Source organism: Trachypithecus francoisi, unplaced genomic scaffold, assembly GCF_009764315.1.
Source record: "Trachypithecus francoisi isolate TF-2019V2 unplaced genomic scaffold, Tfra_2.0 Lachesis_group8, whole genome shotgun sequence".
Lineage (NCBI taxonomy): Eukaryota > Metazoa > Chordata > Mammalia > Primates > Cercopithecidae > Trachypithecus > Trachypithecus francoisi.
In genome coordinates, this window is record NW_022681473.1 from 33476023 (window position 1) to 33503617 (window position 27595).

Sequence of the window (27595 nt, forward strand, 5' to 3'; positions counted from 1 at the left end):
TTCTGAAACTATTCCAGTCAACAGAAAAAGAGGGAATCCTCCCTAACTCATTTTATGAGGCCAGCATCATCCTGAAACCAAAATCTGACAGAGACACAACAAAAAAAGAGAATTTTAGACAAATATCCCTGATGAACCTTGATATGAAAATCCTCAATAACATACAGGCAAACCAAATCCAGTAGCACATCAAAAAGCTTATCCACCACGATCACTCAGCTTCATCCCTGGAATGCAAGGCTGGTTCAACATACAGAAATCAATAAACGTAATCCATTGTACAAAGTGAGCCAACAACAAAAATCACATGATTATCTAAATAGATGCAGAAAAGGCCTTTGACAAAATTCAGCAGCCCTTTGTGCTAAAAGCTCTCAATAAACTAGGTATTGATGGAATGTATCTCAAAATAATAAGTGCTGTTTATGACAAACCCACAGCCAATGTCATACTGAATGAGCAAAAACTGGAAGCATTCCCTTTGAAAACTGGCACAAGAGAGGAATACCCTCTCTCACAACTCATATTCAACAAAGTGTTAGAAATTCTGGCCAGGGCAATCAGGTAAGAGAAAGAAACAAAGGATATTCAGTTAGGAAAAGAGGAAGTCAAATTGTCCCTGTTTGCAGATGACATGATTGCATATTTAGAAAACCCCATCATCTCAGCCCAAAATCTCCTTAAGCTGATAAGCAACTTCAGCAAAGTTTCAGCATACAAAATCAATGTGCAAAAGTCACAAGCATTTTTATACACCAATAACAGACAAACAGAGAACCAAATCATGAGTGAACTCCCCTTCACAATTGCTACAAAGAGAATAAAATACCTAGGAATTCAACTTACAAGAGATGTGCAGGACCTCTTAAAAGGTGAACTACAAACCACTGCTCGATGAAATAAGAGAGGACACAAAAAAATGGAAGAACATTCCATGCTCATGGATAGGAAGAATCAATATTGTGAAAATGGCCATACTGCCCAAGGTAATTTATAGATTCAATGCCATCCCCATCAAGCTACCAATGAGTTTCTTCACAGAATTGGAAAAAAAATGCTTTAAAGTTCATATGGAACCAAAAAAGAGCCCGCATTGCGAAGACAATCCTAAGCCAAAAGAACAAAGCTGGAGGCATCACGCTACCTGACTTCAAACTATACTACAAGGCTACAGTAACCAAAACAGCATGGTACTGGTACCAAAACAGAGATATAGACCAATGGAACAGAACAGAGGCCTCAGAATTAACACCATACATCTACAGCCGTCTGCTCTTTGACAAATATGACAAAAACAAGAAATGGGGAAAGGATTCCCTGTTTAATAAATGGTATTGGGAAAACTGGCTAGCCATATGTAGAAAGCTGAAACTGGATCCCTTCCTTGCACCTTATAGAAAATTTAATTCAGGATGGATTAGAGACTTAAATGTTAGACCTAAAACCATAAAACCCTAGAAGAAAACGTAGGCAATACCATTCAGGACATAGGCATGGGCAAGGACTTCATGACTAAAACATGAAAAGCAATGGCAACAAAAGTCAAAATTGACAAGTGGGATCTAAGTAAACTAAAGAACTTCTGCACAGCAAAAAAAAGCTACCATCAGAGTGAACAGGCAACCTACAGAATGGGAGAAAATTTTTGCAATCTACCCATCTGACAAAGGGCTAATATCCAGAATCTACAAAGAACTTAAACAAATTTATAAGAATGAAACAATCCCACCAAAAAGTGGGCATAGAATATGAGCAGACACCTCTCAAAAGAAGACATTTATACAGTCAACAGACACATGAAAAAATGCTTATCATCACTGGGTATGAGAGAAATGCAAATCAAAACCACAATGAGATACCATCTCACACCAGTTAGAATGGCAATCATTAAAAAGTCAGGAAACAACAGGTGCTGGAGAGGATGTGGAGAAACAGGAACGCTTTTACAGTGCTGGTGGGAGTGTAAACTAGTTCAACCATTGTGGAAGACAGTGTGGTGATTCCTCAAGGATCTAGAACTAGAAATACCATTTCACCCAGTGATCCTGTTACTGGTTATAAGGATTATAAATCACGCTGCTATAAAGACAAATGCATACGTATGTTTATTGTGGCACTATTCACAATAGCAAAGACTTGGGACCAACCCAAATGTCCATTAGTGATATACTGGATTAAGAAAATGTGGCACATATACACCATGGAATACTATGCAGCCATAAAAAAGGATGAGTTCATGTTCTTTGCAGGGACATGAATGAAGCTGGAAACCATCATTCTGAGCAAACTCTCACAAGGGCAGAAAACCAAACACCGCATGTTCTCACTCATAGGTGGGAATTGAACAATGAAAACACTTGGACACAGGGCAGGGAACATCACACCCCAGGGCCTGTCATGGGGTGTGGGACAGGGGGTGGGATAGCATTAGGAGAAATACCCAATGTAAATGACAAGTTAATGGGTGCAGCAAACCAACATGGCACATGTATATGTATGTAACAAACCCACACATTGTGCACATGTACCCTGGAACTTAAAGTATAATAAAAAAAAAAAAAAAAAAAAGAAAATCCCAACTCAAACTAGCTTAAGCAAAGAAAGAAAATTGTTGGCTCATGTACATAGGAAACTAAAGAGGTGGTTGTTTTTAATAGCTGGTTTTAGGGATTCAAATGTCATCACCAGGAATCTCACCTTCTGTCTCTTTCTACCTCTTATGTCTGCTTTCATATCTTTCAGCTTCATCTCAGTGGGGGAGGTTTGCATTTTTCTTAAAGCTAGCAATCCGGGAGAATGGAGCCCTGCTTGCTTTCTTCATCAGGACTCTGATTTACCAATCTCTGTATGTGGAAGAATAGGGCATTTTGATTGACTAGCCTTGTAGACATTCATTTCCATGCCTTGAAGGCAAGGCCACATAATTGACAGACCCATCAGAATCAGTTCTGAAAAAGAGGGATGAAGGACAGATGGAAAAAAAAAAAAAAAAAAGCCTTGTGGTGTGCTTTTTCAGTAACATATTTCACATACAATTTTGCTTATATAAGCAGTTTTCCAGAAAATAGCAAAAATTAAAATGCTTTGCAACAAACCAGCATTTTTTTTTCTTTTCTTTTTTTTTTTTTTTGAGACAGAGTCTCGCTCTGTTGACCAGGCTGGAGTGCAGTGGCACGGTCCCTGCAAGTTCTGCCCCCTGGGTTCACGCCATTCTTCTGCCTCAGCCTCCTGAGTAGCTGGGACTACAGGCGCCCACTACCGCACCCGGCTAATTTTTTTTTTTTTTGTATTTTTAGTAGAGACAGGGCTTCACCGTGTTATCCAGGATGGTCTCTATCTCCTAACCTCGTGATCCACTTGCCTCAGCCTCCCAAAGTGCTGGGATTACAGGTGTGAGCCACCGCGTCCGGCCCATTTTTTTCATTCTTAAACAGTATTATACCAATCACAGACTTAGATTCATATTTTTTTTCTTTCTTTAGGCTCTCCTCTGTTAATTTCTAAGGGAATTTCACATTTAATAATTGCTGTATGGTCTAGAATAACATGATGACAAGTAAGTTGTAATTAATACCCAGCCTCTATTTGTAATCTAGTAGGCTTTTACATTTAAAATTAAATAACATTATTTATCATTTTTAGCTGAAAATGGCAAAAATAGGAGCAGAAGATCACAGAGAAGCACTATCTCAGTCTTCCTTATCCCCCTTGACTAAAACAATGAAAGTATTACAGCAAAGTAGTCCTGAAGGCACCTTGGATGGGAATAGTGTAAACCCAGTTTACAAATATATTTTGAACGATTTACCAAGGTAAGAACATTATTTCAGCAGCTTAAACTAAATACTGAAGGGGATAAAAGTGTTTCTAGAAAGCAGTTTAAATGTTCAATCAGTCTTGGCTGGGTGAGGTGGCTCATGCCTGTAATCCCAGCACTTTGGGAGGCCTAGGCAGGTGGATTACTTGAGGTCAGGAGTTCGACACCAGCCTGGCCAACATGGTGAAACCCGTCTCTACTAAAAATACAAAAAAATTAGCCACACATGATCACAAGCACCTGTAATCTCAGTTACTCGGGAGGCAGAGGCAGGAGAATCGCTTGATCCTAGGAAGTGGAGGTTGCAGTGAGGTGAGATCATGCCACTTGACTCTAGCCTGGGCGACAGAGTGAGACTCTGTCTCAAAAAAAAAAAGTTTGAGTACAGGTGATATAAATAAGTAACTGAGATGTGTTGAGTTATGGAGGTTGTTGCTTAGAGTAGAGCCCTTCCTTTTTTCTACTTTATGGGAAGAAAAAATGTAGATGATGCAGTAAACGTAAATTATCTCTGGGATCTGACTTGAACAGGTAGCATAATGATAATAACGATAATGGCAGGTAGTACTTGTTAAGTGCCAGTCACTATGCTTAGCACTTAACCTGCATTATATCAATTTTGTTCTGAAAACAATTCTAGAGGCCGGGTGCAGTTGCTCACGCCTGTAATCCCAGCACTTTGGGAGGCCAAGGTGGGCAGATCACCTGAGGTCGGGAGTTTGAGACCAGCCTGACCAACGTGGTGAAACCCCGTCTCTACTAAAAATACAAAAAAATAACAGGGCTTGGTGGCGTATGTCCATAATCCCAGTTACTCGGGAGGCTGAGGCAGGAGAATCTCTTGAACCAGGAGTTGGAGGTTGCGGTCAGCCAAGATCACGCCATTGCAGTCCAGCCTGGGCGAAAAGAGTGAAACTCTGTCTAAAAAACAAAACAAAACAAACCAAAACAAAGAAAACACTAGGAGGAATATAAGACAGACGGTAGTCTCAATACCTTTGTTTTACCTATGAGGAAACAAAGGCAGAGAGAGGTTGATTAACGTGACTAAGCTCACACAACTAGTAAGTAGTAGTAAAGAAGGTATGATATGAATTCAAATGGATCTAATACTACAGCATTTATCAGAAGTATAAAACAGAGGAGACAGGGGTATTCTTCCTGTGCTTTTCTCTGTTAGAAAGTGAAAGAACTAAAAGGTGTTTGTCATACATTGATAGTTTATCAATTGGCTGGCTAAGTGTGATGCCATAGTCTTTATGTTAAGTAGAAAACTGAGACTGTAAGAAAATCAATAAATTATTCATAAATTAAGGATTATGTTAATCTTCTTATGGAAATCCTAGATCGTATTTATTTCCTAGACCAGTTTGAGTGTTTGCTTATTTGTGTGTGTGTGTCACTAGGTTAAGATGAAAGTGAAACCTTGACTTTCAGCTAATTTGTTTTGCTTTATTCCTCTCAGCTATAAGTGCATATTAGTAGTGTATGAGATCCTCTATACAATGCAACTTTAAAAAAAATGAATACCCTGTATGTTATATTGTAGGGACATAAGTCACTCATGACTTATTAGAAAAAAAATTCTAAATAGGATTAAATGTTCCTTTTTACAAATGCCAATTCTAATATCATGTGTACTTGCACATATTTGTATTGCCTTTAATATTTATTTATTTCTAATTTGCTACTTCAAAATGGTAATACATTCACTTTTTATTTTAACTACTTTTTGCATTTTTGCTACTTTATTTTTTTCTGGTAAAGCTAAATGTATTTTCACTTATTCAGTCTGTTCCTGCTTTTTTCCTATTTGCTTTCTTTGTTAGTCAGTTTAACACTGGCTTTATTTGTCCTTTTCATTATATGTCAGTCTTTCTTCTCATGTGACACTTTCCTACTGCCTGTTTTTTATAGTTTCTGTTTCATTGTGCTTCTTTTGTTTCTTTGTTTGAATCCTAACTTCTTTTCTGTCACTATTGCCTGTTACCATCAACTTTGATTATGATAAACCAAGAAAATGAAGTAACCCTCTTCTTGACAATCAAATGGAAAGCTGTAGACAATGCTCAGAGGTCTTTTACCTTCATGAAAAAGAAAATGATGAGTTTCAACCTGAAAGGGGTCAAGTTCATAAAGGCTAATGGTAATTTAAGAGTCATTGGTATTAATATGATTATCAGAGAGAGGCAATTTTCTCTATGAGTAAGGACATTTACCCCCTGATTGAGGTTAAAACTTCTTTTGTCTCATTCTTGTTTTCCTTGCCACCTTTATTCTACCGTCTTTGTGGTCTTTTTATGAGAAGTAATTATTAAAATATATTCAATTTATTTTTCCTACTTGTTTTACAGAGATTGTGCTTTCTTCATTAATTAATACATTGCACTTTTTACAAAATATGCCTACATATATATGTATATATATTAAGTCCATTCAAAGTAGCCATATAGTGACCACTTTATTTTCTTGTTATTATCTGATGCTATCAGTTTGCTTTTCATTATATTTACATTATCCACTCTCCTTCCCTCTGTTCTTCCTTTCCATGTGTTTCCTCTGCTGTCACTCCATGCTGCATTTGCTTATAACAGAGTGAAAACCTCTGTGCCAGGACATGCCCCCTCGCAAGAAAACTAACACCAACATTATAAATGTTTTCAGCTTATTATGCCAGAGGTTTCATCCTCTCATTTTTGACTCACCATTTGGAGGTCATGTGAATAAAAAAAATATTGCCTCATTTCTGTGGCTGCTTCTAGGAAAGTAGCACAATAGTAAACTTTTCCTGCTCAGCTGTAGTCTGATGCATTCCCAGGTGACCCAGAATCGGAAAATAGTCTTGGAGACATGGATGACTTGGAGACATGGATGACAAAATCAGTTATTTTTTAGTAACAGGTATCCAGGCATAGTTTCACCATGTTCATATCCAGCACTCCAAATGCTGAAGTGGAAGATCTCCAAATTACGATTGCATTTTTGCATTAGGAGAATGTTGTAAACAATTAGTAAATTTTTCCATCTCACATGTAAAATATGTTGTTTTAATGATTTTCAGCCAATGATCATCTAAGGGATGTGATTTAATGATTTTTATAATGGGAAGTTATAGTATTTTTTATCCTGCTGGCAGCTCAGTAGTAGTAAAGAAGGTATGGTATGAACTCAAATGGATCTAACACTACAGCATTTATCAGAAATATAAAGCATTACCAACTCTTACAAGTCCCTGAGGAGGAAAATTACTTTTAGTAAATTAAATGAGAACTGAAATCAGTTTTTAAAAAGTAAGTACTAACCATTTTTTTGTTGTTGTTGTACATTATCAAGGCTACTTTTTCACAAGCAAATCTTGCTTTCAAGGATACTAACAGACACCTAATCTATTCAGTCACTGTTTAAGTCATTTATCTTGGGTACTTTTTACTTGGAATGAATCTTTACTTGGAAAGACACAATGAGTCTGGCTCATTGTGTCTTTCCCTCTGCCATCCTCAGATTGTTTTTGAAATATAAACATTTAGATCCATTGCCTTTTCTATGGACAGTTTAAGTTTAGCAGCTTCATCATTCCAAAAATGAACTGTCGATTCCCACCATGGAATGAGTGGCAGATGAGAATGAGAGGAAACAATAGTGAATGAAGCATGCTAACACCTTCACTGTTTTAGACTCCTGCTACTACCCAACAAATTATACTTTCTCCAGTTCATAATCTTTTTCCAGATTTTTTCCTTCAAGCTTTTAAAAATATTTCTGCAGATCTCCATATAAATATAATATTTTCTTTATAAAATCTTAAAAGACTAGATCATTGTTTCTTTTTGAAAATTTTCTTCTGGAAAAGTTGTATATAATATTTATAACCCCTCAGTTTTAAATTTCACATATGCCTTATTTTTATTCTTGTATACTTTTACACAAGTAAAAAAAACCTTTTTTTTCCTTTGGGTGGAATTATTTATGCCCCCGATGCTATGCTCAGATGTGTCTTTATGAATTTTGGAAATTGTTCTTCTTCTTTAGAAGTTTTTCTTCTGCAAAAGTAAACAAGTTTAACTTAACAAACACTTATTGACTATCTTCTATGTAGTATATATGTAGTTTGAACATAACATTTTGGTTATTATTCAATCATTGAGTTGCAAGTAAAAATTTGTTATGTGTTATAAAATATCCTGAAATTGCTCTGCAGTTGGAAAAACCCTTATAAACATTTTTAGGCCAAATTAGAATTGCATTTTCTTCTGGAATTGGAAGTAAAACTTGTGGGGAATTTTTTACTTTTATTACTCATTTTCTATGATGTTTAAATTGTATTTTATCAGATAATCTAGCAATTGGAGAAAGTTATTTGTATCTTTGGAAGTTTAAGCAAGTTGGAGAAAGGGCAGGATGAAGTTTAATAAAATCTTTGTGCTTTGTGTGCTTAAGAAATTTTATAAAAGCTTGCATTCACCAAACATAAGTAGGGTTATTTCTTTTATTGGTTGTATTCCAGTATTTTAAACTGATGATTCATTATTGAACATACTTATGGTCATTTTGCTTTATGTTTATATTTTATTTGTATATATTTCAATTTGAGAGATTAATTACCATTAAAATGGTACTATAATAAAGATAAGTTTTACAAATGATAATATTAAAAGAAACTCTTCAGGAAGGTTTAAATGCCATAAGAATTTAAAGCAAGAAATATATGCTTGTCAAATATACAGTATAAATAAATAATTTAGATGAAAATGGTTGACTACATTTAACAAAGAGACTACCAAATAATGAAGGGCTAAAGAGTGGTTGTTAGATTTGATGTACTTCATTTCGTATTGTAAGTAATTGCTATCCATAAAAATTCTATGGCTTCTGTATAAGAAAAAGAGACATTTTGACAGGCAACACTAGTATGAAGCGACAGCAAGTACAAATCCTTGGCAACTGTCATTTCATTATCCTGCTGTTGAATTCACATCCAAATTATGTGATAACTTAGACCTGCATGTTTGTTTTGGAGCCACGGTCTGTCAAAGTAGCCACATTTCCTGCTTAAGAATAGAATTATTAGCCACATGCGAATTTATGCCATAGAAATCTAAATGTAACAAGGATGTTTTGTGTTTCATAAAGAGGGAAAATCAAGACTCCATGTCATTTTAAGCTTATGCTGAAATTTCTGGTGACATGTTCCTGATTAAGTAAAAGTAGAATTTTTAGAAAATAGCAGATAGTTTATATTTTATCTTATTATGAAATTAATTCAACATTAGTAAAGGTGTTTAATAAAACTAAAAGCAAAAGTAATTCGGATTATCAATTACATTATATCACATATCCATTACATTTAATGCAGTAGTGGAAAGCTGACTATATAAGTTAGGCCACTATCAGTGGAAAGTAACAAAATTCAACTGAAAGTGACTTAAAAATGAGGAACATTTGTTATTTCATGTAAGAAGAATTCAGAGAGAGAGCAATTTTAGGGTTAAATTCAGCAGTTCAGCAGTGTTATCAAAAAGTCTGGCTCATTGTGTCTTTCCCTCTGCCATCCTCAGAATATTGGCTAGATCCTTTGGCTTGACCCCTCCTGCTTGCAAGATGGCTCATCACATGTTCACTCAGCAATGTCCGAGTAAAAAAGATGAATGTTTGCTCACTTGCATCTCTTTTTCATGAGGGCAAATAACCTTTCTCTAAAAGATTTATTATGTCTCATTGGCCAAAATTAGGTCACAAGCAGATTACTTAACCTGCCAGGGTCAAGGGAAATGAAATTACCATCATTGGCTTTAGACCATTGAAGATTTACTCACTGGAGCTGGTCATAGGATACTTTCCATGGGCATATAAGGAAGATGAATTCTTAAAAATAACCGAGACTTTATCCAAGAAGAAATGGGGGAAATGACTTAGACAGATAATCAACATTACCTGACATAACTCTTGGCTTCAGCTTTCTTTTATTTTATTTCTTAGATTGTGTTTGTTTCTTTTCAGTGGCATTTTGATACATTTTTGCATGCTGTCATAATTATCAAAAAATAATTCCTGCATATCAACCACTGGTTGAGTTCCTGTGGAAATATAGCAGATGTAAAACAACGATCTTACTCTTGCAGCGTGAGATCTGAAATCATCTGAAATTATATAACAGATAACAAAGCAAACATGGCAATATGCAAAACAGGACATCAATTTTTAGAAAGGGCCTGGGGAAATGATTTGGAATAAGGAATAACTAGGATCTGGTGGGATTATCTTCTCTTATGTGTCCTGCCATCCTGAACAGTTTTGGTGAGGCCTTTTCCATGACCCTAACCCCTGGAATTTTTCCCTTCAGTAACCAGGGCTTTTCCTTCAGAGCTAATCATGATCAGTAATTGTAAATTTATATGTGTAACTATTTAATAGTTCTCTCTTTCACCTGACAATTAATGTTATTATGAAAGAGGTTCTAGAAAATGTAAATTCTGAGTTGAGATTAACATTTATTAAATATTTATTTTTTGAAAGGAGTACAGTAATAGGTATAGATTAGCTGAGTGAACACTATTGGTAAAAAGGTATGCAGATAGGAACTATGGAAGGCAATGTGGTGCAGTTATAGCTGAGGGATATTACAGGGGAGTAATGAGCAGCACCACTTGGTAGGAATTGTTGAATGTGAGACCAAGAAGTATGATTTTACTAGGAGTTTTCTTCAAATTGCTATAAAAAGTCACTAAGGTTTATTAATGCCATTAAGGAGAGGAAATGAGGAGAAAATTTGTTCTTATCAAATCTGTAGTCATCTCCTTAATTCTTATGGTCTACTTACCTGTTTTTTCCTGTAGTCCTTCCTAAGAATATTTTCTTATATTTTTAGACCTTAAAGATTACTTAGTTGTTGCTTTGTGAAGCAAAAATTGTAAACTAGATTTAATGAGAATTTCAGAGAGTAAGCATAATTAAATGCTACTCTGAAATATCAAGAGGGTTGTAAATTCCACAATGTTTAAGATCTTTAGGACCTGTAAATACAATGAGATATCGCCATCATGATTAAGTTTCATTATGTGACAAAAGAGAAAAGATTTTTGCAGATGTCATTAAGTGACACAATCAGTTATCTTTAAATTAATTAAAAGGGAGATTATTCTGGGTGTGCCTGACCTAATCAGATGAACTCTTAAATGATAGAGATCATAGACAGACAACTTAGAAAGCTAAGCTATTGCTGGCCTCAAAAAAGATGATAGTCAATATAAGTTCTATAGCAGTCAAGAACTGAATTCTGGCAACAACCTGAATGAGCTTGAAAGAGGACCCTGAGCATCAGATGAGACTGCAGTCCCAGCTGACACCTTGATTTCAGCTTTGTGAGATCCTGAACAGAGGATCCAGCTAAGCTTTGCCCAGACTCTGGACCTACAGAAATAGTGTGCTAAGAAATAGATGTTATTTTAAGCCACGAATTTTGTGGTAGTTTGTTGTGCTTCAATAGATGTACAACTAATAATGGTTGGAGAAGTAAATGGTACGTAGTAGGTTAGATATATAAATAGATTTGTAAAGGAAGTGTACTTGTGAAGTAATATGATTAACGTTTTTGTATTAATCCATTTCAGTGGAATTTAAACTTCAGGCTTAAAAAGAATGCTTCTATATCATGGCAAAAGATTAAATAATACAATGATAAATTGAAATATTTGACAGAATTTAAGGGCTAGCATTTTATATGATAGGAAATAACCAAAGAGATATAGTAATTCTGGCTCTCAAATCTTCCAGAGCAGGTATGGATGCACAGGGAGGAAACACATTCCATCATATGGGGTTGGCATAGAAATCATACTGAAAAAGGAACTACTTTGTCTGTTTATATGTGAGTTATTTACAGATGCAATGAAAAATTTGCAGTAGAGACATACACACTTCCAGGACAAGATGATCAATCTGACAGAAATATTAAAAAGAAAATCTATGTTATAAAATTAGCCCAGGTTCCAGAATGTTATGGAAAATCTCCACAGTAGGTGGGGAGAAGGTGAGGGTTTTGTTTTGTTTTTGTTTTGTTTTTGTCTTTGGACAAAAGACCATTTTCTAGAACAACTGGTTTAGCAATTCACATGGAAAGGAACTATACCTATTCATGGAGACTGCATATGGGCCAATAAATAAAAGTAACCATAGCACTAAATTTAGTATCAGTTAGGAAAGACAAAATTCAGCCAAACTATCATACAACTTACTGAATTTTAGAAAAGATAGCTGTATAGATCTTAATGTAGATCTTAAACATGTAGATCTTAAAATAAATTATAACATAAAATGTATATAATTAATAGTTCTCAAGAAGCACAGGAAGAACAGAATGCAAAACCTCAAGCTCAAGCAAGGAAGACTTTGGAGCTGAGATCCCTGCATAAAGCTAGGACCCCTGAAAGACAGATGCACCTATTAATGAAAATGGGAACAAAAGTATTATTCATCAGCCCTAGGAAGCAACAATAAACAGATATAATGTATTTTAAGGTTTGTGCATTGTCTGGAAAGTAATGAGTAAGTAATTATGTTAAACTTTAATGGGACAAGGATTCATATTGTAATGGCTAGTGTAACCAGTAAAAATAAAGTTAAGCATTTCCCCTAATAGAAGGGGAAATGAAATAATGGAAAATTATTTTTTAATCTAAGCAAAGACAACAAAGAAGTGAAAAGGAGCATAGGTAAAACAGAAAACAAGTAGCAAATGTATTAGGGTTCTCCAGAGGAACAGAACCAATAGGTTATAATATTTTATTTTATTTTGTTTTGTTTTTAAATTTATACTTTAAAAAGAAATATTTTATTTGACTTTAAAATTTTTTGTAATTTAGAGATGAGGTCTCGCTATGTTGCCCAGGCTGATCTTGAACTCCCTATTTTAGCAATCCTCCCACCTCAGCCTCCCAAAGTGCTGGGATTACAGGCATAAGCCCCCATGTCCAGTCCATATACTGCATATTTTGTATATATATTATATATATATAGGATAAGGTATTGGCTCACCTGATTATGGAGTCTGTGAAGTTTCATGATTAGCCATCTACAAGCTGGAGATCCAGGAAAACCAGTGGTGTGGTTCAAAGGCCTGAGGGACAGAGGGCCATTGGTGTAGTTTCCAATCTGAGTCTGAAGGCCTGAGAACCAAGAGTGACCAGAACAGGGAAGATTAATGTCCCAGCTGAAGCAGTAAGGCAGAAGAAGCCAGATTCCAACCTTCTTTGCCTTTTTGGTCTAATCAGGCCCTCAACAGATTGAATGATGCCCACCTGCCCTGGGGAGGGCCATCTGCTTTACTTGGTCCACGAGTTCATATGCTAATCTCTTCTGGAAACATCTTCACAGACACACCCAGAAATAATGTTTCCTCAGATATCTGGACATCCTGTTGCCTAGTCAGGTTGACACATAAAATTAACCATGACAGTAAGACTGTAGATATAAGTTCAAATACCATAAGCCCTTGGTTTACTCATCTGGAAAAGGGGAATAATAATATAGGGCTGTTGTGAGGATTAAATGATAAATAAATATAAAATGCTTAGAACAGTGACTGACATAAATGCTATGTAGGCATTAGCTATTAGTATTGTTATTATCATTGTCAATACGAAGGGCATGATATATGATTTATACCTTGCCTGGCCTGGATGAGAGTCCCTATAATTGGGCAAGTAAGGGCCAAAAGCTGAGGGGACTGTTGAAAGAAGACTCCTTGGGGCTCTACACACAAGTTGAACTGCTTCAGAGTTTCGGTGACTTAATAGGACAGGGTTGGAGGGATGTCTCTTTTCATCATCCCTGTACTAGACTGTTCTGGCCCCAGGCACTAGAGTCTTTGGGAACACTCTGAGGTAGCACCTTGGCATGGACCTCATTGTTCTTGTGACTGGTCATGGCAGCAGAGAGGCAGTGAGAGAAGAGAATGGAAACAGCTGTGACTCTTACCAACATATTTTTATAGGTACTTAGGAGATACTTTTCGAAATTTATAATGTACCACTTTGAGGACTCTCAGTAATAAATGGGGAAGATTTTGAGGGAGTAATAAATTCCTGTACTATGATGATCAGGTTATCATGCTGGCAGTTTGTATTAAATTCTTCACCCTCAAGATTGGCATCTTTAGGATTGTCAAGGAGCACAATCCTTCCGTTTGATCCATATCCCTTTGAGCCAACATTGGCATAGACTATTGAGCCAAATGGTCCAGAGACTGGGCCTGCAATCATGGTACTGTATTCTTATATTCCTCTTTGATCAGAAATGAATGACTAATATTAAAATAATCAAAAGAATCAGAGCACTGTTTCAGCAGTTGTTACATTTAAACACTTGTGGCAGAAATTTAAATTGTATGATGTATTTTAGTGAATACTTTTAAAATCAATCAATATATCGTGTCTCTGCTCATCTTAGTGTACAAGACAGGCCATGCAAGTCCCCTGCCAATTATGTTTTACCTGTTTGGGAGGCACTGAGAGCCCATATCACCCTACCTCCTGTGTACCTCCAGTGTGCATCCTGCTGTCCTATCTCTAGCTGGGCCATTAATAGGTACTTTCCCATATGCAGGCTTGCCAGTAGCATGAGGTTGCCTCACATAAGAGTTTTACTCAACGGGGGTGTCCTATCCTGGGTAGTGATGAAATTAAACTCTTTGAGGAATTTGAATGTAAGTCATATAGACAGAGACTGAAGAAAGTAATTTAGCACAGAAATGAGACACATAGAGGAAGTTAGCAGAAGCCATGAGGAAAGAGGAGGAGGATAGAGGTAAATCAGGCAATCATGATGTATGAAGAAGAGGTAGGTAGACCCAGAAGGAGATAGGAGGTGCTGAGTCAAAAAGCATGGAGTCTACTAGAATTAAGTCACTAATGTATCCTCGACAGCCATGAATGGCCTTCCAATTTTTGTGCCCTGCAGGAGTGGTTTTATTTACTTTTGTAACTTTCTATGTATCTTGATAATAAGCCTTATCACTTGAAGCCTAAGTGTGCCTCTCTGTTTCTTTAAAGCTAAATGAACCTAACACCTTTCATTCCAGCACCAATTTAGCAAACTGACTATGTGGGTTTAATTCCCACATTGAACAAGTTGGCTTTGCAAGGGTATGTGATCATCCTCTCCAACACCTAACAAGCTATGAAACACATATCAATTGTTATAAGAAAGATGAGTTTGAGACTCTGTAAGAACTACTGAGGCCGGGCGCAGTGGCTCATGCCTGGAATCCCAGCTCTTTGGGAGGCCGAGGTGGGAGGATCATGAGGTCAAGAGATCGAGACCATCCTGGCTAACATGGTGAAACACCGTCTTTACTAAAAATACAAAAAATTAGCCAGGTGTGGTTGCATGTGCCTATAGTCTCAGCTACTCAGAAGGCTGAGGCAGAAGAATCGCTTGAACCTGGGAGGCAGAGGTTGCAGTGAGCTGAGATGGCGCCACTGCACTCCAGCCTGGAAGACAGGGCAATACTCCTTCTCAAAAAAAAAAAAAAAAAAAAGAATTACTGAAAACCTGTCATCAATGTTGTAAAATAAATCAAAGCTGAAGACTATTCATAGTGGACCAATCATATTAACTCTTTAACATGAAAAACTACCCCTTCTCCCACTTTCAGATATAAATTATAAAGTTGAACCATATATTTAAATTTAATTATTTTTACTATTCACTGGGTAAATCTCCTATAATCTCTTGTCCTTACGCTATCAGGATGATGTGGAGTTGGGAAGAGTTTGCATTCCCAAAAGAAAGCAAGTGCTGTTACCAGAAGACGGGGAAGATGTGTGTTATAAACAAAAATGATAGACATCCTATGCATAACTAGGTACAAGAAGGCTATATCAATATAGTTGATAAAATATTATATTCCAATAAAATCCATACAGAACATAGAGCAACATGAATAATGGTGTTTAGTGAATACCGTGAAAAACAGTATTTAGTCAGAAGGCAATAGAATTGAGGATATAACATGATTAAAACTTTAGAATATGAAAAAATAAAAATATTTTGCCTTGTGGTGGTGGAATAATGGATTATTATATTAAAATCATTAGTATATTTATAAGAATATTTCACAAAGAACAAAATATATTCATTAAAAAAGACACCTTATTCTACTTTTAAGGAGGGAATTCCATTTTTTTAAAAAATGTGGGAATCTGCTCTTCAAGTAACTATTTATTGGAAACTTGGAACTGTTGATGAGATCTGTGATTCTTTCCCCTGGCTGTTTACCAGTCTTCCCCCAGGTTGAAGAGCTTGGTGACCATGTGAAGCTCCATTGCTGTTGCTGCAGAAACACTGCCAATTTGAAATGACTGCTACCACATGCCATCACTCACCACCGTTATCAAAATCTGAGTGGCTTAGGTGGTCTGAAGGGAGGTCCCACCTTTGCCAGAGCTAGAGTCCAAAGACCCTTTCAAGGTGCTCTTTGCCACAGTTTTGAACCTGGTTAGGTCTTCAGAACATAGGGAAGGCCGCTCCTGTCCCCAGTACTGTACTCAGTCCAGAGCAGACTTGGATAGAAACATGTGATAACAACAACAGCAGAATACAACTGCTTGGATTCCAGAGATGTAGTTCCCCTGGGTCCACTGCGTGAGCTCACACGCACACACACACAAACATCTGTTTTCCCTCTGACGTGTGACTACCATTCATTTTTTCAGAGAAAATAATTGACCATTTTACTTGTTTGTGAGCATAAAGAGGGCAGGCTGGAAGAAATAATTGTGATTGTAATGACATTTGTGGATGTGAAAGATTTGGAGGAGGGGCAGTCCCTGCTGAGCTTTCAACACTGAACATATGTTAATTTATAATTGGGGGTGTGTTTTGGGGGGTTATATTATGCAATAACTATTGAGGAATGAGCAAATTGGAAAGAAGCATATTTGGTTTGTGCAAAGATAGTTCCAATTACGGTAATAAATGGAACCTGACTATCCTCTATGCCTGATCACCACAGAGCTCAATATTTGCAAATATATTGAAACTTATTTTATTTTATCATACCAGTATATTCTATACCTATTCATCCTCCCAACCTGGTGTCTACATAGATTAATATATTCTTCCAGGTCATGTGGTCCCCTGTTCACATGTCATAGTTCATCCAAATAATACTCTTCCTGCCTAAATATCAGTAGGGTGACCAATTGACCCAGTTTATCTGAGACTGAGGGAGTTCCTGGAATGTGTGACCATCAGTGCCAAAACCAGGATAGTCCTGAACAAACCAAGATGAGTTGGTTAGGCTAATCTCAGGTCTGCTGTGAAGGCTTTACCAACTTTATTCCCACCCGTTCTAAAATGGCCTTCAATGAGTTCTTTTCGTCTTTAAGGTTAATACACACTCATTTTCAGTTTATTTAACATATATTCTCTATTGGGAGATTGTTTGCAAGTTTCTTGAGGGTAGGACCCACATATTTTTTAGCAGTAGAGTATTAAGTAAGTATTAGAAAATAAAGTGGATCTAAGAATTTAAAAATTATACTTACATTGTTTTAAACATTATGCAAGCTTCCTTTTGGTTGAATTAAGTAAAGCAATGAAGCTTAATGGTTATGAATGTGGATTTTATTTTAGGACAGGCTTGGGTTCAAATTTCCACCTTGTCAGTTACTGATTATGTGACATTGGGCAAGTTAATTAACCCCACTGAGTCTCAATTTCTTAAATCTGTAAAATGGGAATAAAAATAATAACCACTTCCCAGGAATATTGTAGGCATTAAACAAAATAATGGCTAAGTGTGTAGTATTTTGTGTAGCATATAGCACACAACTCATTATTATGTGGTATTTGTTAATAAATGATTACAAGTCAATTAATTATATTCTTCCATGCATTGTTTCTTCCAGAGAGTTTATGTCATCCCAAGCAAAAGCAGTTATTAAAACTACTGATGATTATTTGCAGCCTCAGTTTGGCCCCAACAGACTTGTGCATTCAGCAGCAGTACCAGAAGGGTCAGGACTTCAAGATTGCGCCACACATCAAACAGCATCAGATCACAGCCATGATGAAATATCAGACCTAGATAGCTACAAATCAAACAGTAAAAACAATTCTTGTTTTATATCAGCATCCAAGAGAAACAGACCTGTCAGTGCTCCAGTGGGTCAACTGAGGTAATCAAAGCTGTTCTCTGTTCTTTTTAACCTACTGTGGAAGTTCTTTCCTTTGAGCAGAATTTATAATGTTTCAATTGACTATCTCAGACATTAAAATGTAACACATCTCTATGGTTTTGTTTTTGTTTTTTTTCTTTGAAAGCACCAGAGTAGAATGTTGTTAATTACACTGTGGGAAATATGAGATACACTTCAACCTGGGTAATCAGAAACTCTGAAAAGAATATCTGAAGCAGAATCAGGCTAGGATCATGAAATATCTTTGCTCACATGAACTTATTTAAAAATAAAAATGCTTTCTTTTGATATTTAACCAATAGTTTGAAACAGAATTGAATTGAATGACATTATTATAAAAACATTTTGTAAATATGTTTTCACGTCAAGATTGTTATCATAAACTGTTAACACAAGAGTTCATAGACAGAAGAAAATATTGGTAAAAGCAAAAATCAAGCCAAGAAACTAATACCCCACTATTTTCAGATGTTTGAATATGTGAATATGTTGTGTTTTTAACTTACGTGACATTTTTATTTTAAAATGTTTACTCTTCTGTGGCATTACAAATTAACTTGGTTAGAGAATTATGAAGAAAATTTGACATGTTAGTTTACCACATACTTTTGCTGAGAAAAATTATAAAGATCAAAATTAGTTTTGCCTGAAGATGAAACTTAGAAATCTTCACTGTCACCACTTCCAGACAATTTGAAATAAGAGCAATACAATTAAACTTGGAATCAAAATTTTAAAATCAAAATATTTTTGAATTTTAAATCATTTTTAAAAAAATTAAAGAACTTTGATAAACATGAAAACTTGTGTAGAATCTTAGCCATTTGCTGTTTCATGATATTAAGACCATATTATTACTTTTTGCTATCAGAACATATCATATATATATAATTTTTAGTTGCATATGATATATATTTTTTAAAGGACTGTTGTGTTTTATAAGTGAAAAAAATCATTTATTCTGATATATATGTTTTATATGAGCAGTTTTGGCAAACACCATGTTTAAAATTTTTTTGAATATTTAAATAGTGACAGTGTTACTCTGTAACAACAATCTTATCCTATAAAAAGTATTGTTAGGTATAATTACGTACATAGGAACAATCTTTAGTGCTTATATCTGTTTTAAAAAATCCAGAATAATATTTAATTAAAAGTTTTTACTAATTAACATGCATCAATTTTTCTGTTTTTCTTTTTCTTCAGGATTGCAGAGTTCTCTTCTTTAAAATTTCAGTCAGCCTGGAATTGGCAGAGATTGTCTCAAAGACACAAACTTCAACCAAGAGTGATTAAAGTAACAGCTTACAAAAATGGATCTAGAACAGTCTTTGCCAAAGTTACTGTACCAACCATCACCTTGGTAACTAGTGTTCCAAAGTTTTCTAAGCTTTATTTTTTTTCCCTTACTCTCTTTATAATATAAAAATTGAGAAAATTATTTTTAATATTTTCTTTTTAAGAATCTGAATCTGCAGATTGCTTGTATATACGTAGATTTCATAGGAATTTCACTCTTTTCCTTTTAAAAAAAATTCAATATATAAATAGTGTATTTAATTAAACAGATGCAATGGCATTATACCTTGTAGAGTTATTAAAATGACAGATCATTTAAATATTAAAATTAGTCAATAATTAGATATGCTTCATGTTGTCACTTACCTTTTATTTCTATATTTTCAACTGCTAGAAAATAACTGTATTGGTCAAATTACTAAACTTGGCAAGTGACTCAGTTGGGTTTCTATTTTGATCATTAGAACCTTTCGTTTTGAGGGAAATATATTACTTTCTTTGTCGTAAATCACTTTGACTTACCTCTTGCTTTCTTCTAGCTGCTGGAACAGTGCACAGAAAAGCTGAATCTGAACATGGCCGCAAGACGAGTGTTCTTGGCAGACGGCAAGGAAGCCCTCAAACCTGAAGATATACCCCATGAAGCCGATGTTTATGTTTCAACAGGAGAGCCCTTTTTAAATCCGTTCAAAAAAATTAAAGGTAAAAAAGATTTAAAAAATACCCTACCCCCACACATACTGAATTGCTTAAGGGGTGCAATTAAAAAATGATTTTCATCCTGTCTTTTTTGCATGGTTTAACAAAACTAATGTTTACGCATTTACAGCTCAGTAAGAGGATAATGTGCTTAATGAAAGAAAAATCCACTGACAGCCACGTTTATTGCCCTTCATTAGCATTGGTGCTTAATTTAATATAGATTTGAATAGACATTAGGGAGCCTGCAGGAGGTTAAATGGTGAAAATATAATAAATTAAATCAGAGATTATTGAATTTACTGTTTAGTTTCTGTGACACTCAACAGACATAATTCATTAGACTTATTCTCTCAGAAAATAGTTCAAAGTTTCAAGTATCATTTATTCATTTACATTCTTGGTGTTTTTTCAGATAGTATCAACATAATTATGAAAATGTGGCCAATAATGAACATACATTTCTTATATACATATGATTCTCCTAATAACACATTTCATAATAAATGTTCCAGCTTGATTATTTTTTACCTTAAAATGTATAATATAATCCTACACATATTTTCAATTAAGGTTTGCCAAAAAGTTCATTTCTTCCAACATTTCAGAAATGTGGACATTTTCTAAAATTAAAAAAAAATAGCATTTTTCTTTCTTCAGTGGATAAGAATACATTTTAAGAGAGAAATAAAAGCACTACTATCTAAGAATATTCTTCCAAGCATGTTGTACCTAGAGGTTGGTATCAAGTGCTATGTATAGTAATCAGATTTAAATAACATGAGGAATAAGGACTTTGCCGTAAAAATTCAGTGTGTCTAACTGCTGTACTTTCCTATGCTTTTTATACTTTATTAGAAATAATTTTTTTTCTGCAACTTCTATAAAGCTAGTGAATCAAAGGCAAGTCTAGGCAGTAATTGCATAAGTAGAATAAAAGTAATTCTGGAGTTCATTACAGATGAGGTGATGAAAATCTCGCTTCTGTTAATGTTATTGTATAAAGTCATACTAGCATTTCTCTCTTATATAAACTTGATCTTCAGGAAATAAGCAATTTCTTGAATTCAATGGAAAATTTAAGATAATTTGGTTCTTGTGAAGAAGGTTGTTGCTATAATACTCATTGAAAATTACCTATCTGATAGTGTAGACTCATATATTTTTCACATTTTGCTTTAAGTTTAAAATATGGCTGGCTGCCTTAATTTTATATTCATTGAATCATTTGCTTATATAAAAACATGAGTCTTAGTGGGCAAATACTTTTCTGTGACTTTAAAAAATTCAGATATATTTGTAATGATTGCTTCATTAAGATCCTTGATTATTGTTATTAATAAGAAATGCTTGCCTTTCATATAAATAATGGTATTGTGGAAGAGATATATAAAAATTATTTATAGCTAAGCTAAGAAGAAAATCTCCTGGACATGTGTTCCTAAAATAATAATGTCACACACATGACTGAGCTTGGTGGATGATTTTTAAATATACTAACTAATTTCCTCCTACTTTTTGTTTTCTCTTTTATCCTTTTCAAAAGCCAAGTCCAGAACAAAAAACTTCTCTGCTTTGTCTGCATATCTTTGGCTGTGTTTCACTGTGACATGCACTGCTGTTCTTTTAGCACCAAAATGTTGGCACACATTCCTGAAAATTTCACACCATCTCTTGCTGGATCAGCAAGCTTAACCCACCAAAATCTGGTGTTGTGCAATGGTTTTTGACTGATAATCAATCTTTATGCTGCTCGACAGTTGTTGCTGGGACACGGAGTAGAGCAGGTGGCAGATGTGCCTTGTCTTTTGAGAAAAGAAATTGTAGGTGAGCTTGGACACAGACTAGCATATCTCATGTCCATTAAAAAGAGTTAGGATAAGTATAATGGGGAAAAGCCATTCATCCAAGTTAAGCTTATAGATAAACAATGATGTTTGGTTTCTTTCAGAATGTTAAGAATATAAATGTAAATATATATACATTTATATATGAAAGGTGATATTTAACTTGATGTGAGTGATATATTACATATCACTCACATATTCACATACACTTCTTCAAACCACCAAAATCAGCTTGAAGATTACCTTTCTGTCATCTGTTTTATAGATAAATCGATAGTTTTCCAACTAGCCACAAATGTACCATTAAAATATAAACTTGTATGAATAACTTTGAAAGTGGTAGATAAACTTAAAGATACATGATCAGAAGTTGGAAAATTGAACATGCTAAAGGTAAATAGGGGAAAACAGTTGGCAGAATTGATTGTTACTGATGTATCTTTCTAAATGAGCATAAATATTTTATATATAATGGGTAACTGGTCATTATTTTAATTTACAGACTTTTACTCATTCAATAAACATTTATTGAGAGTCTGTATGTGCTAGATACTAGGCCAGGTCAGAGAAAGATAAAAGCTGTGGCTCATAGTCTGATTTCTTTTTTATCATTATTCTTTCATCTCTTATTTAAATTCTGATTTAATGCAATTAAATCAAAATTTAAATCAACATATTTTTACTGAGTGCCTACTATGTGTGCCCCAGCATAGGGATAAAAGCCCTGGCCTTTAAGGAACTTAAACTGAGTAGATAAGTTATAAATCCTTCAAACTGAGAACACTATTTTACAACATAAATCAAATGGATCTTATTTTATTTCTGGCATTGGAAGGCCAAACAAGTCTGTATATATTTTGGCCATTATATTTCCATACTTCATTGATTTTCCTTATTCATTGGAAAAGCAATGTAGATAGAGGAAGTTGCCTAAGAACGATTTCCAGATTTGCTAAGGCAGAAAAAATCTGACAGAACATCTCTGATATTTTAACTATTTTACTACGCCTTTTGAGCATCACTGTTGACAACCAGTGGCACTGGATCTAATAGAAAGCCAAAGAGCTATTCATCACATACCTTGAAACACAAAGCTTTCATATGGAGGTCAGGCCAAGGTCAAGACTGACATGAAGCATTCCTTGTTGAAATGCAGTATTAAAATGATTCTTACATTTTAAAGTTGAATATTTAATCAGAAACATTAATTGTATAAGGAAAAGATCAGGAACATAGAAATATTTTATATAAATACTGTTGAAAATGATGCCTTCTTAGGTATTATACTTCTGGCATTTAAAGTTTTTACATTTATTAATAATTCATTGAAATTATGAGTATGCAGTTAATGAATTGTTTGAAAAGGCATATTAAGTTTTCTGATTCATGGCTATGTGGTTTAGGTTTTATTCACAGTTTCCTGAATATTTTGCTTAATTGTGACACAGCACATGGATCTTGGATCAGATCCATGGGGTTTATGAGTTCAGCTCCTTTATAACTGCTGGAAGCTGTATGTAAGTAATGCAAACATAACATAATAAATGGTTCATGCCCTGTGATTGCCTGAATATCTTAAATAAAATGAGGGGAAAACACTGTTTAGACCTAATTCGTTAGGTCCAAGTTCTATTGTATGGAGCTCTGATTGTCTTTAAAAATTTTTGGTTTTATATTTCTACTCTCTCCTATATATCTTATTCTATTACTGGACTTTCAGAATTATCATTTACAGTGATTCATTTCAGTCCTGAGTTTTGTTAACCAAAAGTGAAACTTAATATTATGAATAAGATTTTAAACCTTTTATATCCTGTATTGTAAAGATGTAGACACAGAAAAAAATGCATAAAAGGAGTTCTTGATACTACACCTAAGATGTAAATTTAAGCCTAGATATTTTCTACTAACCGCCATGTGATCTACAAAATGAAATAATTTGCTATGACAGCTTGTGATTGACAAGAATATGTGTGAGCACATTTAAAATAGGCCATCTTTTCATGTAGAAGTGTCAGTGAAATGATGGATTCTCATCATTTTAATTATTGATGATTTGGAAATATTTCAATTCCACGACACACAAGACACATTCTAAATAGCAGCATAACACTTTTTCTCATATCTGCGTCCATAATGAAATGTTCTGTCATATTTTGTTTTTCAAAAAATGCATTAGTTTAATGAACCTGGATTCATGCATTATATTCTCTTCCATTATATGTCTACTGAATTTGTTGATTTTTAAATTGTTATGTTAAAAGCACAAGTTTCAATAGGTGACCCACTACTCACATCATACCTTAATATTTCTGCTGCTAGATCTCAAGACAGAACGCTATAGTTCTGCCTACACCAATGGCTGCTTTAGTCTTGCCAAAGCAGATACCAGCCTTTGTGGTGTTCACCTGCAGGGCATTCAGTCAGCTATGGTAGTTAGTACTGACTTTCCCAAATTCCCTTTTATCTTTTGGTTTGAATAGTGTATTTATTAGGTTAGATTGTTTGTGCATTTTAACTTCCACTACTCTATATATATTCAAAAGGAGGAAGATGGCATTATATGGAGAAAAAAATAACCATTTTCTTCTCAGATAGCATATGATCCTTCTATTTCTGTAAGTGAGGGTAAAACTATAGGAAAAATATTTTATGTATTTTCTACTCCAAAGTTTTAAATCTGTAAATAAAAGAATAGAATATCCTTACTATATAAAATAGATGTGGATTTCAAGACAATTATGAGATGGACCAATAAAGTGTTCTTAGCCAGTAGGAAAATCTATAGCCTGCATGTGACTGGCAGCATCTCTTTATATTGTCAAATACCAAATCATTGAAAAACACCTAAATTCTTGACATAACCACAAAATGTTGAATTATATTCATTCACAGGGACTGCATTTGTTTACTATACAGATGCTTGCAAACCTATACTATTCTGTTAACTTGTATGCCTTTACAAAATTGAAAATGAAACAGTTACCTCTAAATCAAATCACTTAGTTGTCTGCCTACACTGCTTGTTACTTTACCTGATAATTCATTTATATATTCTATACTTATGCTTTCTGAGCGGTTTGCTATTCGAACTTTTCACTTTTGAAGGCTTTAGATATCTTGTTAGGAGAGTTGTGAGAAATGCATTATTGTTTATTTTAAAGGACACTAGACTCGAAGTCAGATGATGTTGCAAGATTCTAGTCCCTGTGTCTGGTCTTGGGCAAACTGGTTTGTACTTCAATGTCCTTATCTGTAATATAGATGAAGTAATACTTTAAATGACTCTTGGATATTTCTAATAAAGGTAAATTATTTGAAAATTAAGTGTCTATAAACCCCTTGTCTAAACAGAAAACTTAGAATACCGTCTTATAAACATAACTAAGACTTCAAGTTAGTGAGAACCTTGTGTCCACTTTTACCTTCCTAGAATAGCTGGCTGGGTTCAGGAAAATAACAATAACAAACTTTGTTTCTACTTTCTTCATCACTGCCAGGAAACCAAACTAGAGTGTGAACCTGGGCCAGTCACTTAATCTCACTAAGCCTGAGTTTCTTCATCCGTAAATTGAGCATAGTAGTTTACACCTCAGCCAGGTGTGGTGGCTCTCACCTGTAATCCCAGCACTTTGAGAGGCCGAGGCAAGCAAATCATGAGGTTAAGAGATCAACTGCATCGTGGCCAACATGGGGAAACCCCATCTCTACTAAAAATACAAAAATTAGCTGGGCATGGTGGCACGCGCCTGTGGTCCCAGACACTCAGGAGACTGAGGCAGGAGAATTACTTGAACCTGGGAGGCAGAGGTTGCAGTGAGCTGAGATCATGCCACTGCACTCCAGCCTGGCGACACAGTGAGACTCTGTCTCAAAAAAACAAAAAACAAAACAAAACAAAAGTTTACATCTTGCAGATATATTATGGGAAGTAAAGAAGATGATATAAAAACCTGGCATATGATAGTTACTTAAAATATTATTTTTCTACCTGCCCTTATTTATTTTCCTTCTTTTGCTCCATCCTTTCTAGGTATGTTTCCACAAGGTTTTCATACAAGTTGTCACACATATCTGATTTTACTAACAAAGGTATTTGCTAGGTCTGAGATCTCGAAGTAAATACAACCAAATTAAAATACCTGCCAAGCAGTTATATATACGGCATGATGTGGGAATCTGAGTTAAAGACTTTGAACTCTCAATATCTATGTGTAGGTCAAAATCAAGGCCTTTTATAAAAGCAGCCCCAAGTGGTCTTAATCTGCTCCATTCCAAAAGTTGTACTTTAAAATATGTTCATGACCCAGGGCTAGCCTTAACTTTAAGCTGCCATAACTTATTTAAAGAAAGTTCATAGAAAAGTTCAGGGAAAGGGTGACAACATTTTGATTGGCACAATAGATGGGATGTTTGTAATTTTAATCAAATGTAAATTGAAGACATACTTCAAATGATATGTCAGGCTAGTGTTACTGAGTTAAAATCTAATGACAACCACTGTCATTATTAGTTAAATATAGCCATCATGCCTATAGCAATAAATGATGACACTTAAGAACATGCAGAAACAAAGAGCAGAAGTATTTAGAGAAAAGGGAGTGACTAGAAACTCAGTTGAATGCAGGAATGTGACCTGAATTTAATCTATTTACCAAACACAGAAGCAATTGTATTTTGGGCAGATGATATAATTGAATATAGCAGTATGTTTTCTTACTGTCAGAGCATTTGTATTTTATAAACTCATCTTGCACTTATGAAATGATGTGCTTATTCATATTTAATGTCATTATCTATACCTATTTGACAGTCATAGCATTGTGTTTTCAAATTTATTGCCCAACTACAAGAGAACGAATTTTTAAAATTACGATTTTTAATAAGCTTGTGGATCGGAAGTTGCAAGTTTGCTACTTTTTATTCTAGAATTAAAATAAGGCAGTATTCTTTTGGTACAAGCAAAATGGAAAATTATAATGTTGAAAGCATCCAAATTTATTTAATTTTGTGACAGACATTGGCTTTTTTGAAGTAGACTGAGGAAATATAATTATATTGTAGTTAGACCTTTTAACAGAAAGGCAAGCTAAGAAGTGCTTTATCTTTTTCATGGTTTGGTTAAAAATAAACCATGAAAATAAAATAAGACATGGATTCTATTAACTAAAATATAATCTGTGGTTGGAACATAAGGTTCTCTGAGTGCTTTGGGAAAGTAAGTATATGAACAGTCAGGCAGACATGGCAGTCCCTGAGCAGCTGAGATACCACCCTTTTGGGCACTATTTTCCAAGGTTATGCTAAACCTTAGGTCTTCACTAGAGTCTGGTCACCACCTGCATCCTAACCCAGCAGAATCTTAACTTTCCAGGGAAAAGTACCTAAGGAGAGCAAGACTGGGACAGGTCTAGGTCTGATTGCTTTGGAAGCCACCATGTGTGGCTAGCAAATTTAGAGGGGATAAGGTGATCAGGTGAGACAAGGGCCCTTTCTTTGGCAGTTGGTTGTGTAGGACAGAGACCTTGCTGAAAGAACTATTGACAAAGTAGTGATTCAAGAACAGTTCAAAGGGAAAAAGGTAGAGATTCAAGAACATTCCAAAGGAGAAAAGGTTGAGACTCAAGAACAATCCAAAGGGGAACTCGGATGTTACTGCTGTTGAGATTTGTGAACTCTGAATATCTGAGACAGGTCTCAGTCAATTTAGGAAGCTTATTTTGCCAAAGTTA

General features: G+C 34.9%; 1 protein-coding gene across 1 annotated transcript in view; it reads left to right on the forward strand.

The window, feature by feature from the left end:
* LOC117081280 (doublecortin domain-containing protein 1-like) overlaps window positions 1-27595 on the forward strand; it is a 118225-nt gene that overhangs the window by 32924 nt on the left and 57706 nt on the right. Inside the window, exons 6-9 of the mRNA XM_033207113.1 lie at window positions 3643-3812; window positions 17725-17994; window positions 19225-19381; window positions 19857-20019. Coding sequence (XP_033063004.1) covers window positions 3649-3812; window positions 17725-17994; window positions 19225-19381; window positions 19857-20019 — 754 coding nt within the window. The 5' untranslated portion in view covers window positions 3643-3648. The remainder of the gene's footprint in view (window positions 1-3642; window positions 3813-17724; window positions 17995-19224; window positions 19382-19856; window positions 20020-27595) is intronic.